At 43.4% G+C, this 17,306-nt stretch overlaps 1 protein-coding gene across 7 annotated transcripts in view; it reads right to left on the bottom strand.

Moving 5' to 3' along the window:
• Positions 1 to 17,181, bottom strand: part of acly (ATP citrate lyase) — a 66,549-nt gene extending 49,368 nt beyond the window's left edge. For 3 of the 7 annotated variants that reach the window (XM_033034988.1, XM_033034994.1, XM_033034995.1), the window contains exons 1-3: positions 16,759 to 17,028; positions 6,126 to 6,298; positions 3,100 to 3,222 (exon numbers count right to left, since the gene is read on the bottom strand). In XM_033034988.1, coding sequence (XP_032890879.1) covers positions 3,100 to 3,222; positions 6,126 to 6,284 — 282 coding nt within the window. In that variant the 5' untranslated portion in view covers positions 6,285 to 6,298; positions 16,759 to 17,028. Of the gene's footprint in view, positions 1 to 3,099; positions 3,223 to 6,125; positions 6,301 to 14,933; positions 14,988 to 16,758 lie in introns of all 7 variants that reach the window. The other 4 variants (XM_033034992.1, XM_033034989.1, XM_033034991.1 and 1 more) reach the window with 4 other exon arrangements.
• Between the last annotated feature and the right edge of the window lie 125 nt (positions 17,182 to 17,306).

Below are 17,306 nucleotides of genomic sequence, written 5' to 3'. Positions count from 1 at the left end.
TGGATGTTATACAGTTAAATCATACCACACACAAGTGCAATATAGACACAGTACAACAGTTGGTGCAAAGAGAAAAATAACCAGAGTGCAGAATATAGCCACAGAGGAAGTGCAGGTTTTAAAAAGTGCAAGGTTTACAATCAGGTAGGTTGGAAGATCGGGATTCTTAGCTTGAGAAAAACATTGAAGTCTAATAACAGCAGGGAGGAAGCTGTTCCTGAATCTGGCCGAACACGCTTTCAAGCTTTTGGATCTGCTGTCCGATAGGGGAGTGGAGATGGAGATAATTGGATGCGAGCGGCCCCCGATTATGCTGGCTGCTTTCCCGAGGAGACGTGAAGCGTAGATGGAGTTGACGGTGGTGTGGGTGGGGATGGACTGGGCTGCTTCAACAACTGTTTGCAACTTTTTGCAGTCATGGGAAGAGCAGTTGCCAAACAAAGTTGTGAAGTTTCCCAATAGGATGCGGTCTGTGATGTATTTGTAGAAATTGATAAGAGTCATTATGGACATGCTGAACTTCCCTGGTCTCTTCCGAGGAAGAAGGTGCATTGGTTCACGTTCTTGGCCGTAGCATCAATGTGGTGGCACATTGTGAAATACCCAATTGAGAATCTCCAGCAGCTTTGTAGAGTAGATCTTTGTAAATGGTGAACTCATTTTGATTCAAGATATAAAAATCATCCTTTTAAAAATTCCCACATTTCCTGAACTTCAATCCAGAATTCATGATTTTGTTTGTAATCTATGCAGATCAGGTGGAATAACAATAAATGGACTTTCTTATGGAGAGGTGGGGAAAAAACAAAAATAAATGGCTCAATGACAACAATGTTCAATAGGCCATGAACTGGATAAGTGGCCATACAAGAACAGACAGGCATAAACTCCTTCCTCAATAACTCCTTTATCATCTTCAACCTTATCAACCACGGGAACAAAAAAAATAGTTGCTCGGTTATGCCCTTCACAATACCAAGCCTGTGACCCTTCAGACCAACATGATATACAAGTCTGCTTTGAGCATAAATGTATAATAAATAAATAAGGACGGGACATGTTATGAACTGTGCCATACCCAGTTGTCTTAGACAGCATGGTGCCATATGATGTGGTCCGAGAGGGACTTGGAATGGCGAGTTTGCGTCTCTCATTGTGCTGGCACCACATTGCTGCTTCTATTTGGGGTTTTTTCTACAAAGCATGAGCAATGGAAGCTGCTGACTATATTTAGATCTCAGCAAAACAAATTAGCATCTATGTAAGATGCTGAGGTAGCTGGCATTTAGTAAATTACATTTCACTTGTCAAGTCCATCAAAGAAAATGAAAGATGGCAACATCATTACGTCTGAAAGTCTGGATGCATGAATTTTGTTACATTCCCTAATGGACTGTCCTGTGGCTGGCATTTAACAGACAGTCAAAATCGTATTTATGAGGGAGGGTAGATCACCCAGTGACAGGCAGTCTTCATCTTACATGCTGTAAAGTTCAATTTAGAGCTGCTTTCAAATTCCAGCTCAGACAACACAGCCCTGCCGTGACAGAATACCCTTAAAAACTCGATTTGAAATTCAATGAAGGTTTCAGTCAAGGTTTTGAGTACCTTACCGAGTAAATATTTGAATACAATTAAAAGCAAACATATTAAGTTTAAATTACCAGATCTACACAAATCTGACATTCCTTGCCTTTAAAATGTTTTGCGGCAGTTTCAAGTGATAATGAACAGTATTCAAAGGCTGTCCGCTGCTGTAGATGTCAGCTGATCTACATCGGTGAGACTAAGCGAAGGCTGGGCGATCGTTTCGCCGAACACCTCCGCTCGGTCCGCAAGAACCTAACCGACCTCCCGGTGGCTCAGCACTTCAACTCCCCACCCCATTCCCCGTCCGACCTCTCTGTCCTGGGTCTCCTCCATGGCCAGAGTGAGCAACACCGGAAATTGGAGGAACAGCACCTCATATTCCGCTTGGGAAGTCTGCATCCTGCGGGCATGGACATTGAATTCTCCCAATTTTGTTAGCCCTTGCTGTCTCCTCCCATCCCTCAGCCCTCGGGCTCCTCCTCCTCCTTTTTCCTTCCTTCTCCCCGCCACCCCCTATCAGTCTGAAGAAGGGTTTCCTTCGTTCCATAGATGCTGCTGCACCCGCTGAGTTTCTCCAGCATTTTTGAGTACCTTCGATTTTCCAGCATCTGCAGTTCCTTCTTAAACAGTATTCAAAGGCTTCCCTTTTCCTGTTAGCTTGATATAAGGAATTGAAATGAAAATTGTTGAATGTTGGGGGGGAAACTGCAGTTAGGAAGAACTTTCAATTGAAACTATTCTAGGAAGTGCTTCTGTTGTAGATAAAAAGATGCCAGTATGCAAGATTAATAAACATACTAGTCATAAAAACGTTGCTTAAAATTGCAATGCGGCCATTTCAGATTCAGATTCAACTTTAATTGTCATTGTCAGTGTACAGTACAGAGACAACAAAATGCAGTTAGCATCTCCCTGGAAGAGCAACATAGAATATGATTGCAATAAAAAATCTATTTACATGCATACAGTCATAGTGTTTTTCCTGTGGGAGGAGTGTCCGGAGGGGGGGTGGGGGGTTATTGGCAGTCACCGAGGTACATTGTTGAGTAGTGTGACAGCTGCAGGGAAGTAGCTGTTCCTGGACCTGCTGGTCCGGCAACGGAGAGACCTGTAGCGCCTCCCGGATGGGATGGAGACATTAATTTCTAGTCAATTAATTTTAATTCAACAGGACTTTTTATGACACGGAGCCTCTAAATTATAAAAGTCAACATATCAGAATCATAAAATATAGAAATACAATATATGATGGCAATTCAGATCTTCAAGCTTTCTTATCATTGAAAAATGTGTTTCAAGGACAAGATAACATCACCTTGCGGGTTCCTTGGCTGCAAACCTGTCGCAACAATTCAGTTAACAAACAGGATAATCATTGAATGACTCACTGCCATCACTGTAAGAGGAAAATTAAAATATATCGCAAGACCATTTGAGCACTAGGTTTTTCACAGCAGTCACATTGTCCTTGCATACTACCACCCTCTTCCCTCGGGTTCGAGTCCTTACCATCGTCTCTTGTTCCATCCGTGGCTTTAACCATTCCTTCACTTCAGCCAAATTGAGATTAACCCCAATCAGGCCCAATTTACCACGACGCTTGATCAGCTGGTCTGGCTTCACCACTAGACGCTAAAAATAAAGAGTTAAAAAACGTTGAAGTTAAATTGCAACAAGATTTCTGATTAAACATCTGGACAGAATCCAAACAAACCAAAGAACTCAACATCTCAGAATTTCAAGAACGTTTCAGGAATTTAGGTAGATGATTTTCCTCGAAAAGTACTTGCATTTATGTAGCTCCTTTCATTTCCTTTGGACATTTAAATGTTTCATTATTGATTAATTACTTTTCAGGTGGACTGAAGATCCCACGAAGAGCAGGAAGATCTCCACTCCACTCAGACTTGCATTTTCTCTCTCAACAAAAAAAATCTACATAGATTTATCTGCTCATCAAAAGTTTACATTTGTGGGACCTTGCTGTTAACAAAATTGACTGCTGCATTTCTTAGACTACACTCGTAACTAGGCTTCAAAACTATTACACCAGCTGTTTGGGCAGCATGAAAGTATTTTTAACTTTCACCAACTTGCCTTGGTTTGGAGGAAGGTTAGCTGGATCTATTCAGAGATATCTCAACTGGAAAGGTACTTGAAGGCAGGATTTGCCGCTACATATCGTAACTGCAGAGGATTTTGAACTTTAAAAAAAGTGGTTTGAAGGAATATGGATCAAACATGGGCAAATGGGACGAACTTAGGGTATCTTGATAACAGCATGGAGGAGTTGGGCTGGAGGTCCCGTCTGTGTTATACGACTATGACTATGGTTCAGTTGCTTTTACACATGATATTTTGAGCTAAATTAATTAATAGCACAATTTTGCGTCCCTCTAGACCCCTCCCAAAAAGAATAGCAGTATCCAAGTATCAACAGTGCTCTCAACCTCTCAGCTTCCCCACCCTCTTGTGCAAAAGATGAATTATTCTTGTCTGAATCTAGACAATCTCAATGTTTGGTTGTTTAGAAGGCTGCCCACATCGCTTAGATTGCAACTGGAAGGAGAAAGTGCGGAAAAAAAACACAACCTTGAGAAGGTCAGAACTGAAAGTCGTGCCAATAAAACTGAATTATGCTTTTAGATAAAGCAAGCAGCACAATGTTTCTGCCAAATTTGTTGAGCTCCAAATCTACTTAATTGTGAAAGCACATTTCATTTGGCAGATGAATGTAAAATGACATTAGTCACTGGTAAATTTAATTAGCCCTAACACAGTTTTCCCAAATACTTGGATTACTACCACACAATACAAGACAGTTAACCTTCAGAATAATTTCAATATCACCACTGACGTTGGCACTCAATTAAGCATGCATTGATAAATTGAAATGCAGTCAAGATGGTCATGAAATAGACACGGGTAACTGTATATCCTGTTAAGCATACATTCTAGAATTTAACACAGGGACTGATCATGGCTTGGCCATGCACACGCAAACACCAACACACAGAGCTACTGACCTCAGCCCTGCCATCACTGGTGGGAAGGGTGGTGAATGGGAGCAGTGGTAAACCTTAAAAAATGAACAGCTTGACACCAATTGCAAAAAAAACTTACATGGGCACGCACACAGGACTAGCTTAGATGGGGGCATCTCGATCAGCGGGGATGAGATGAGCTGAAGTGTTTGTTTTGTACTGTATGACTGTGACTATGACCTGATCTAAGGTAGACAAAAATGCTGGAGAAACTCAGTGGATCAGTCTGAAGAAGGGTCTCGACCCAAAACATCACCTATTCCTTCGCTCCATAGATGCTGCCTCACCCGCTGAGTTTCTCCAGCATTTTTGTCTACCTTCCATTTTTCCAGCAACTGCAGTTCTTTCTTAAACATGACCTGATCTATCTATTTATCAGCATAAATTCATCTCTGATCCAACAAGTAGATATTACAATAATCAGGAATGGAAGACAGAGGTAGAAAGCACACTAAAAAACATTTCTTTTTAACTTGATTCTAAGGGTCGCCATTTTAAATGTGGCAACCTCAGTCACAATTTACACAACAGCTGGAAGGATATGGTCGCTGAAACAATTTTTTCCTCCCATTTGTCTGTAAAAGATGAACCATTAATCCTGGCACTGTGCATATTATTTAAATTAATTTTAAGAAAAGACTTCATAAACTGTCCTTACTCTTGAACAACTTAAGAAAAATGAGAGTAAAAACAAATAATTGCATGCCAAGACTGAAAATAAGTTGCAGACAGTAAATATGGATCCAGGTTAGAATCTACATGCACAGTCGAGGAGTATTCTAACAATTTCCACCAGTTTAGGAATGTGAGCAAAACAGGGCACGATGCCAATCACTAATCTCTTACTTCAAAGAAATGACTTACAACCTGATAAGATTAATCCACCTTCTGATAACTGACTACAGGAATTTATTAAAGTATCTGCAGCTTTAATGTAGCAGGGACATGTCTGCATCATGAAAAACTCTTTAAAATAGCACCAATCGGCTAAGCTACTCAAAGGTATTTAGTTTATTGACAGCTGTGTGCTTTCAAATTATAGGACTACTCTCTGTGGAGAGACACTGTTAGGTGGAATAGCAGAAGCTTTGTACTGCCACTAGGCATGACAGTGACGTATTCCTTCCCTCGAATCTCAAGATGACACTGGGTGCCAGAGACAGAAATGCCTTTACCCCAGCACCAACTGCAGCACTATTCAAAGTTTGATAATATTGTACCAGGTGAGAAAAACAATCGCTCATCTTTCATAAGCAGTATGTTTTTCAACATCCTCAATTAATACCATTGTTTCCATGGCTTATGGTACATAATAATGTCAGAGTTACAAATGTGGATTGAATTTGAGACCCAATTGAAACTTACCGACATACAGAGCCACATAATTGTTGCATATTTACAAGATACACCACTGGACTCATGTGCCATCAACTTAACTAAAATCACCACTGCATCGTTCAGCCCTGGGACCACCCCTTGCAAGCTACTCACCTCAGTCTGGAGCCAAGGATGCTGTTGGACGAGGAGCCCCCAGTCCGTCTCAGGTCGCACGGTAGCATTTTTGAACTTGTTCTGGACCGCCGCTTTTGTGCAAATGAACTTGTAAAGGAATTCTTTACCGGTCAGCTCAGATATGGCCTTAGCAGACATGACTGCTTAATTAGCTACAGGGGGGGAAAAAAGAGAAAAATGTCAGAAGAAAGATGTCAGTCGTAAACAAAAATAACATGCAAGGGTTCAGTTGTCTTGCAAAGTTAACGCAGCTCCCCTCTCCGCAGATGCTGCCTGGACTGCCGAACACCTCCACCATTTTGCATTTTCATTTCCAATTTCACGAACCTGCCGTTTGGCCCACCAAGTCCGCAACGACCAGTGATCACCCATACAATAGTGCTATCCTACACACCAAGGACAATTTACAGAAGCCAAATAACCTACAACCCGGAAGGTACAGGAGCCTGAAATCTGCAACATCCAGGTTCAGGAACAGCTGCTTCCCCACTGTCATCAGACTATTAAACACAACTTCAAACAAACTCTGAACTATAACAGCCTATTGCATTTTTATCTGTTTATGATGCGTATATATATATATATATATATATATTCTGTGGTATATGGACACACTGATCCGATCTGTATTTATGACAATATCCTGTTGTGGTGCAGTAATGTCCTGTTGTGGTGCAGAATTTCATTGTCCTATCTGGGATACATGACAATAAACTCTCTTGACTTCTTGAATCTTGACCTGCACGTCTTTGCAATGTGGGAGGAAATCAGAGCACCCGGAGGAAACTCACAAAGTCACAGGGAGAACGTGCAAACTCCACACAGACAGCACCCGAGGTCAGGATCGAACCCGTGTTCCTGGCACTGAGGGGCAGTGGGCAGCACTACTGCTGTGCCTCTGTGCCACTCCAAATTCAATTGTTGTTCAATTGAATGCCAACTTCAAATCCCACGTTTGAAGAAAGCCGGGTGGGGGGGGGGGGGGGGGGGGGATAAAACAGATCTTAAAAGCCTTGGACGCTGAAGGCATGGCCACCATCAGTGAAGTAATTTAATCCAAGGACGAGTCAGAGGCCATAACTGAAGAAGGGCACACTACTGTCAGGATTGCAGGCCTAGAAGAGAATTCAAAGATAGAGCGAGGCAAGGTCATGAAAGAAGGGTCTCAACCCGATACGTCACCCATTCCTTCTCTCCAGATTTGCTGCCTGTCCCGCTGAGTTACTCCAGCAATATGTGTCTATCGGAGTCATGAAAAGCATTTATAAATGAGAATTCAAAAATTAAAATGAATAAACAAGGGAACCATGATGATGGGGAAGAGCAGAGCTTATAATGTTTTGTTTTTTTTCCCTCAGGAATGTAGGCACCACTGCCAAAGGCAGTAATTGTTGTCCTATCAGAATTATTGCTGAATTGAATGAGTGAGAAAGGCAAACACATTGCTCTACATCGGGAGATCAAATGTAAACAAATAATGAGTAAAAAGAGCGTTTATTTGCTTCTGATGTTGATTAGCAGTTCCAGAGACTCACTTCATGTTTCCAAGTTAATTTAACTACTTGTATTTAAATTCCCCAGCTACAGCAGTAGGATTCAACCTCATCTCTTGATCAGTGGTCAGAACTCTAGCTGCTAGTCCAGTGACTTCACTCAACCCACAATACAGCGAAGATAGACACAAAAAGCAGGAGTAACTCAGCGGGCCTGGCAGCAGGTAGATTTAGAATGCATTGGAACTGCCGTTTCATAGACTCACACAGTACTGAAGTAGGCTATATCGCCCACCATATACATGCCAACTACCAAACACAATTCTACACCAAGAAGGCACAAGAAACTGCAGATGCTGGTTTACAAATAAATACACAACGTGCTGCTGTAATCAGGCAACATCTTTGGAGAACCTGGTAGGCGATGTTTCAGGTTGAGACCCTTCTTCAAACTGTTTGCAGTGAGGGGGAGAAAGCTGGAAGAGAAGAGGGGGAGGACAATGGTTATCAAGTGATAGGTCGATACAGGTGGGGAGGGGAGAAGAGGATGATGACGAAAAGATAAAACATTTCTAAGCCAGAGGAAGGTATATAGGTAGGAGAGCATGGCGGAATTCTATACTAATCTCATTTAACAACACTTGGCCCACAGCCTTCTCTATTTGTGGTGAATCCTAAATAAAGTGAGAGTCCCTGCCTCCGCCACCCACTCGATGTGTTGTGGAGGTAACAAAGTTATGGATGAACAAAAGCTTCCACTGGGGTCGCCAGGTGTGCATTCTGGAATATTCCATGTAAGCTTAAAAAGAGAAAAAATTGATCAATATCGATCAATTTGTTTTCGGATTTCTTTGTCCAGATTTCTGCAGAATTTGTGTTTGCATGTGAATTTGAACACTAGTCAGAACAGAAAGAGCACTTGCAAAACAAATCTTCTTTGGTCTCCAAATGTTCAGGCAAATCCATCTCATCTCAAGCAGAAGCTAAACAATTTGATAGTTGAACTTGGCAGGGTAACTGATGACATGTCTGAAGAAGGGTTTCGGCCCGAAACGTTGCCTATTTCCTTCGCTCCATAGATGCTGCTGCACCCGCTGAGTTTCTCCAGCTTTTTTGTGTACCTAACTGATGACATGTGTGTGTTGGGGGGGGGGGGGGGGGGGGAATAGGGGGTTGGATGGGGAATGTAGACAAACCTTGCTATTTCACCACAGGCAGAAGAATTAAGTATTTTCTGTATTCAAAAGAACAGGAATGTAACAAAGCCAAAAAAAACACTCTGCACCCCTGCACGGCACTACGTCAGTGAGAATCCCAAAGGTCAGTGAATTCACATTATACCCGACTCAACAAACCTCATCTCTTGTGCAGAAATCCTTCATTGTTTTATCGGTTATGACTCATTCTTGCATATAAACAGATCCAAAAAAAAGTTCCAGCTCAAAAGGAATGATACGAACAGGAAGAAATGAAATTATTAGATGCAAATGGCCTTAATGCAAAGATCGGGAGGAAAAATTGCTCCAAATAATAGATTGCTGCGTGCGACAGGCCGAGATCAATAACCTGAATACTAATGGAAAAATTGTTAGTTATTGCTCTCAGGTCAGGAGCTCACGAATTCAAACGTGTTAACATAAAAACCTAATTATAGAAAAGAAGCAGGGACAGATTATTCTGCCCTTCGCCTGCTATGTTATCCAACAAGGCCATGGCTGGTCTGATCAGCTACCTCACTACCATTATCCTGCATGTTATAGCAGAACTACCTGTACCTGGGCAATTGGAAGCAATGGTCACCATTGAAACCCATAAACTGCCGTAGCACACGGAAGATAGACGAACCAAGACATTCTGTGTCAGTGACACAGTACCAACACAAACTGTCAGTGGCAAAGTAGCAGTATAATGGGACCCAAGAAAAGTCCTAAAAGGAAAACTACACTGATCCAGGCAAAAAGAGAGCTGCTCGAGGAATTCGGCAAGTTAGGCAACAAGTGTCTATTACCCTCCACAAATGCTGCCCGATCCACTGAGTCTCTCCAACAGTTCTCCTTTGGTGCAACAGATGACTTCATCTGCAGTATCTTGGCCTCCAGTCTTAAGGGGGTGGCCATCTTCAGTGGGAGTAGGTTTTTGATTATTTATCGCACTCTCCCCAACACAGATGGCCAAAGATTAATGTCCAACTTCCGTAAATGGAACATAAAATACAGGGCCAATTACTGCACTATTCAATGTGCCACCTTTGAGATGAAATAACAGACCACAGCCATACTCGCTTGGATAAAATAGATCACGTACCACTACCGGTATTTGAAATGTTCTAGGAATAGGTTTTTCTCGTTCAATATCAATAAAATCAGATACATCTTTTATTAATGTGTTTGCCAGAGCATGCACAGGTAAACTATCTGCATTTCCCACACAGTAACTTCACTTCAAATGACTTTAAATGAGTGTGAGGTAGACAAAGATGCTGGTGAAACTCAGCAGGTGAGGCAGCATCTATGGAGCGAAGGAATAGGTGACGTTTCGGATTGAGACCCTTCTTCAGACTGTGAAATGCTTTTGGATGTGCTGAAAGAGGCTTGAACTGCTCAAATTACAGTTTTTCTTAAACTAAGGCCAGCAGAGGTGATGGTGGGCCTGCAGTAACCCATTGATCAATATATGAAATGCTTCCACATTTTTAAATTTAGCTTAGTTTAGAGATACAGCGTGGAAACAGGCCCTTCTGCCCACCGACCAGCGATCCCCATACATTAACACTACACACACTAGGGACAATTTACATTTACACCAAGCCAATTCACCTACAAACCTGTATGTCTTGGGAGTGTGGGAGGAAACTGAAGATCGTGCAGAAAATCCACGCAGGTCACAGGGAGAACGTACAAACTCCGTACAGACAGCACCCATAGTCAGGATCACATCTGGGTCTCTAGCACTGTAAAGCAGAAGCTCTACCTTTACGCTACTAAAGTTTCATAACTTTAACCCCAACGATAAACGAACAAACCTGTACAATCTGAGCCAGGATGATTTGCTGCTAGCGTGCGGGACAAGTTTTTTTTTAATGCAGAATGGTGGATACCTGGTACAAGATGCCGGGGGCAGATATGATAATGGCATTTAAGAGGGTTTTACATAGGCACATGAATATGTAAGGAATGTAGGGATATGGATCACGTGCAGGCAGATGAGATTACCTTACGTTGCCATCATGTTCGGCACAGATATTATATTCTTGTGCTGTACTGTTCTACGTTCAATAATGCTCTCATGCACCTAGTGATTTTGTCCTTCTAGGTAGTCAAAATTAGTTGTGGAAGAACTTAGTCTCAAACATACATCATATAGACACTCAAGAAGCAGCACCTCACCTTCCCATTTGACACATCACACCATTATGTTTCATTATAACTTTTCCCAGTTCTGATTAAAAAAAAGGTTGTTGTTCTGAAATGTTAACTTTTTTCTTCTTCAACAGACACTGCCTGACCTGCTTAAAATATAGCCTCTACAAATGGAAAATTAATGTCAAATAGGTGACAACAACACTCCAGTTTCCGGTCTTAATAATTGCCCACTATGTTTGTTTTTTATTACAATGCAACGTATCTTTCAAAGGCAAAATTCTGCTGGACTTCAAATTTGTACTGCTTTTTACAAAATTACTCTCAATGTAATCAAGAGTATGCCACTGAAAAAAATTCAGGCGATGCAGGTGTTTTATTTTGAGAAATGCACTCGTGCAGAAATAATAATCGCTTGTGATGGAACATACTTAATGGCTACCTGTTTTATCACACTGCTGTTCACAGAACTCTTTAGACGGCTACTGAGTGAATTATGATCAATTTCATGCAAGAAGTGAATCTGTGCACAACAGCAGCCTAATTTAGATTGTGTGCACAGTGTGCTTTTTGCACAGTTTCCATTGCAGCAGTAAACTGCATGGATTCCACTGTTTGATGCCTGCTTTATGATTTAGTAGTTGGAGACTGGAAACCTGCAGCTGATTGTTTCCTAGTTGCTCCAAGACACATCTCCCCCTGCAATGAGTCACCATATTCTTTCCTTGACAAAAAATGCAGCTGTTACTAAGTGAGGCATCGCGGACCCTGTGGGGAATCAGCGACCTGATTTTGTTTTCAATTGTTTTTTTCTGCCTGAAGGCTGCTGTTTGCTTTGTTCATTCTGTGAGATTCAGTATCTTTTCTTATTGTTATTGTGTAAAGCTCCTCCACAATGTTGATGGAATGAAATGAGCCCTGGTATGGTTCTAATTTTATCTGACTGCAAGCTACTACGTGACTTGTATTCTATGTTCCAGCCATCCATTAAGCAGAGGATATTATGAATGACTGTTTTTTGTTTCAATAGAAAATCCTCCTCTCTCATTCCAACATTAAAAGGGGGGGCTGTCCGAGTTTGCAAATAATCTAACTTATTACAATCTGTCAGTCATACTGTTGTTTACATCACTAAATTACATTTGTTTAAATTATTCAAATAACGGTGAAATTTCATACCCTTTATTGTGCATGTTCTTCCCGTGTAACATAAAAGGCAAATAAAAACAGCAGCAATACGAGGTGGATTTGTAACTCTGTTCATCTACAGCTGATTTTTGACTGACTGGAAGGCAATGGGTGGATGGGAGGAGAGACAAGGAACTGCAGAAGGACAAGGTGATGGGGGAACTCAACAGGTCAGGCAGCATTTTTGGAGAACAGGGATACATGCTCTATATATGACCCCAGAGCTACAGCAATGTGGTCGATATCTTAACAGCTCTCTGAAACAGCCCCACAGAGCAAACAAAACCTAGCATCGAACTAGTGACCAAATGCAGACATAGCTTTACCTCCCCCCTCGACTCCATTCAAGGAACCAAGCAGTCGTTCCAGGTGCAACAGAGGTTCACCTGCATCTCCTCCAACCTCATCTATTGCATCCGCTGCTCTAGATGTCAGCTGATCTACATCGGTGAAACCAAGCGTAGGCTTGGCGATCTATTTGCCGAACACCTCCGCTCGGTCTGCATTAACCAACCTAATCTCCCGATGGCTCAGAACTTCACCTCCCCCTCCCATTCCGAATCCGATCTCTCTGTCCTGGGCCTCCTCCATGGCCAGAGTGAGCACCACCGGAAATTGGAGGAGCAGCACCTCATATTCCGCTTGGGCAGTCTGCACCCTAGCGGCATAAACTTCTCCAATTTCCGGTAGCCCTTGCTGTCTCCTCCCCTTCTCAGCTCTCCCTCAGCCCTCGGGCTCCTCCTCTTCCTTTCTCATTTCTTCTCCCCGCCCCCCCGCCCCCCACCCTACATCTGTCTGAAGAAGGGTTTCGGCACGAAACGTTGCCTATTTCCTTCGCTCCATAGATGCTGCTCCACCCGCTGAGTTTCTCCAGCACTTTTGTCTACCTCAGATGTGGCAAAGTCAGTTCATGCCCAGAACTAATCAAATGAGAATGTGTTAAGTTTCCATCACTTTCACTTTAGAACCATTTCCTCACAGCACCCAGTGACTGCTGTCCAACAGACCACTCGAGCAACTGCCTGACATAGTCTCATACCTGGTCAACCTGAAACGTCACATATTCCTTTAATCCAGAGATGATGCCTGACCCGCTGAGTTACTCCAGCATTTTGTGTCCATCCGTAGTCTCATATCATACAGATAACATCGGATTCTTTCATCAGAAGCTCCATTAGAAATCCACCAAACTGCTAACAGTACAAGTAAATTAAAAGTTTTGCCAAGGAAGTGTGTTTGTGTCCTGGATAATGCAAAGGGGAAAAAAGGTTAAAACGTGAGTGTTGCTTCTCCTGAGTTTGCATGAGAGGATTTCCTGAGAGGAAATGGGCAAGGCCAGATATGAAAGAGTGGGTGCATCACAAAGGAGATAGACTCTGGAAAGTGAAGGTGGAGACGTATCTCCTGGTGGGATCACAGAGTAGTTGAACTTTCGTCATTATCGCAAACTAAAGCTTGTGCCATGTCAAATATATTTAGGTGATGCATTTACTTATCCTATATCCTGTGCTAAAAACAGGCATATTGATCTGTGGATACGACAAACTGCAGATGCTGGCTTACAGAAAGAGCGCTGGAGTAACTCAGTGGGTGAATCAGTCTGAAGAGGGATCCCGACCTGAAACATCACCAATCCATGTCCTTCAGGATTGCTGCCTGACTGCCAAGTTCCTCTGGCAGTGTTTTTTTTTCCCATATTGATCTGCATTTGGTTTTCAATGATTTTGTGGTGCGTAGGTCTCGAAAGAGAGGAGTCAGGTATTTCGAAAGGCACCTTTATTTGTGTTCCTCCCGGTTGTAGGGAAGTCCACAGGAGAGAAAGATGGCACCCAAACCCGTGCCTTTAAACCCTCTGGTTAAGGGCCGCCTTCGGACTGAACCACTCCCGTGCCGAAGGGTTCGACAGTTAGGATAGGACTTAAAATTGATCAGATATTTCACTGCACACGTTTAAATAAACAAGATTAGCTGGCAGGACAGAATCCAGACAAAGATCATTCTACATTTTTTTTGATAGACAATTAATCAAATTATTGCTTGAATGCCACTTTAAAGCTTTGTACGGACAAAATGATAGAATCGCAATTATGTTCCATCACTTACTGACCCAAGACATCCCAAAGGAGCTTACATATACACCTTTACTGTTCTCACACTAGCTGCAACCAAGTGACACGGCAGAAAATCCTTCTTAAATTCAGCTGCCCTCAGAAATCCATCAGCATTCTACCTCTGCTAAATGGTGACATACAAGTTGCGATTCTAATCAATAAACCCAATCCCATTGCAGAATGGGTCAAGCAAGGTTGAATCTAAACTCTTAGTAAACTCTTCAGCTTTCCGCACCTCCAACAAGCTCCCCATTTGAGTAGAATTAATCGAATGAGGATGTGCTCAGTTTCTGCCACTTTAGAACCAAGATGTAGCCTTGAGCATCAGCCTGCAGGACGCAGGTAGCAGTTACACTTGCGCACTCTCAGAAGCTGAGATTCAAGCCGTCTCTTGAGATATTGAGCTTCACACATTAGTAAGGCAGATACCTTCTGCTAATTCTAACCCTGCTGCACAACACCTCTCTTCAGCAATGATTATCCATAAAGAAACCCTGGAAAATGAGAATGGGTTTCCATATCTCAGGAGCCATCTCTCAGTAAATAGACATCAATGAAGAAATAAGCCACCTCCCCCAAAGCAGCCTACAGCTATCCGCAGCGACGCGTGTTAGACCATCAAGTCCTCTAACTCACCCTTAGGTCTACCAGGCAACAGTGATCTTCACCTGCTCTACGTTTTGGAACTGCCTACAATGGATGCATAAAAACAGATGTTATCAACACAGTCTCAAAAAAAATTTCAAAATCCATTGACAGGATAAAAAGTCAGCATCAGCACTTTCTACTCGGCAAACAGCATCGAGGTTTTAATTTCATTCGGCTAGATCCGGTGGGCGAGGCACATAATTTAAATGCGTGACTGCAGACAACTGCACGAGCATTCTACTCAAGCCCTAACACAGTAATTATAGCACAGAGATTTATACCCAAATAGTTATAACACTACAGGAGCTTCTCAAAGACTCCTTTAAAACATTCTTCATCAACTCATGAGAATCCCCAGCCAGTGACTTTTCAAAAGGAGGGAAGTTACACCTGGGAAGCCACTGAGGACCTTGTCAAGCAGGGGGATAGCATCTAAACAAGAGCAGCAACCTTGCAAAGGCAGAGTGGAAGGAAGCGATTCTCAACTCCAAGGGCCTGTCTTAAGACCTCAACCAGAAAGGTTTTCTAATTCTAGTCACAGTGATCAATGATGGAAGGACATTTTCCTAAACTCAAATACACCTGATATTATAGCAGAGTTACTGTAGCTGAACCTTTCATCTGCGGTTCTAACACAGCAGTGAGTACATATCAAAGTGACAGCGCTCAAGATTTGACAGCATTACCATATAACCATATAACAATTATAGCACGGAAACAGGCCAACTCGGCCCTTCTAGTCCGTGCCGAACACTTATTCTCCCCTAGTCCCATCTACCTGCACTCAGACCATAACCCTCCATTCCTTTCCCGTCCATATACCTATCCAATTTATTTTTAAATTATAAAATCGAACCTGCCTCCACCACTTCCACTGGAAGCTCATTCCACACAGCTACCACTCTCTGAGTAAAGAAGTTCCCCCTCATGTTACCCCTAAACTTCTGTCCCTTAATTCTCAAGTCATGTCCTCATGTTTGAATCTTCCCTACTCTTAATGGGAAAAGCTTATCCACGTCAACTCTGTCTATCCCTCTCATCATTTTAACTACTTCTTACTAGATAATATTTTGAAAGGAAATCACACCAAGTTTTTCGCTGAGTTCCTCCAGCTTTTTGTCTACCTTCGATTTTCCAGCATCTGTAGTTCCTTCTTAAAGTTTTTCAACCAGTGCCTGACACCAGACACCTGCAACAGGTATTCTACTCCAGCCTCATCACAGCAAGAGATTTACAACCATTTATAACGCTACAGTGTATTCTCAAAGACTCCTTAAAAACATTCTTAAAAACAAACTCGTGAGAACCCCCAACCATTGATCCATTTTGCAAGTTATGTCAAAAGAAATAAATTGAAAGATACAAAAAAAAATAGTGACTTGAAAACATTATTAGGATGCCGATTCAACCAGAGTGGATTACATAATTCTACAAGCGAAGATACTAAACTATAAAGCGATAAAAGTGAGAAATCACGATACAATTTTACTGCACTGTTGATCCATTGAAAGGTGCCTCCGAATACACCCTTGTTGCCCCACGGCCCCGTTCAATATCTAACCAAACCCCTTTTGAATTTGCTCCCACCGCCTCCAGATCACAAGGCCCGGCGGTCGTGGAGTCTGTGGCCCCCGGCCCACACTAACCCCAGTGGGAGATGATCCAGGCCCGGGAGCTGCAGCCCAGCTCGGCCCGGCATCCCCACCCCACCCCCCGGGCTGTTGCCACGGCAGCCGCAGGCCCCAGGCCTCGCCTCACGCTCGGCTCCCGACGGTTGAAGTGAACTCTGCTCTCTCCCCGCTGCAACTCTCACCTGCGTGCGCCGAGGCCGAGGCCGATGCCGGCCCCGAGGAGACGGGCGTGTGGTCGGCGCCGGAGCCGGAGCGGGGTGAGGATGTGAAGCGGCGGCGCCCAGCGGGGTGAGGAGACAAGACGGCGCTGTGTCGTGTGTGAGGTGATGGCGAGACTGTGTGAAGGAGGCCGCGCCCGGCTCGGTGAAGCCGCTGTGTGAGGAGGAGGAGGAGACCACCGTGAGTGAGGTGATTGTGGGGAGACTGTGTGAAGCAAAGATAGGATATTTGGTGTGAAGGAGGCGGGCCGGCGCTGAGGTGACTGTGGGGGAGGCGGGGACAGTGTGAGGAGACTGTGGTTGGAGGCGGGGAGACCGGCGGGAGGAGCCTTGCCCTGTGTGTGTGTGTGTGTGTGTGTGTGTGGGGAGGAGCCTTGCCCTGTGTGTGTGTGTGTGGGGAGGAGCCTTGCCCTGTGTGTGTGTGTGTGTGGGGTGGGGGGAGCCTTGCCCTGTGCAAAGATCCTATAGCTATAGATCTTTGGCCCTGTGTGTGTGTGTGTGTGGGGGGAGCC

Source organism: Amblyraja radiata, chromosome 16 (assembly GCF_010909765.2).
Source record: "Amblyraja radiata isolate CabotCenter1 chromosome 16, sAmbRad1.1.pri, whole genome shotgun sequence".
Lineage (NCBI taxonomy): Eukaryota > Metazoa > Chordata > Chondrichthyes > Rajiformes > Rajidae > Amblyraja > Amblyraja radiata.
The sequence above is the reverse complement of the archived record's forward strand: the minus strand, read 5'-3'. Positions and strand labels throughout refer to the sequence as shown.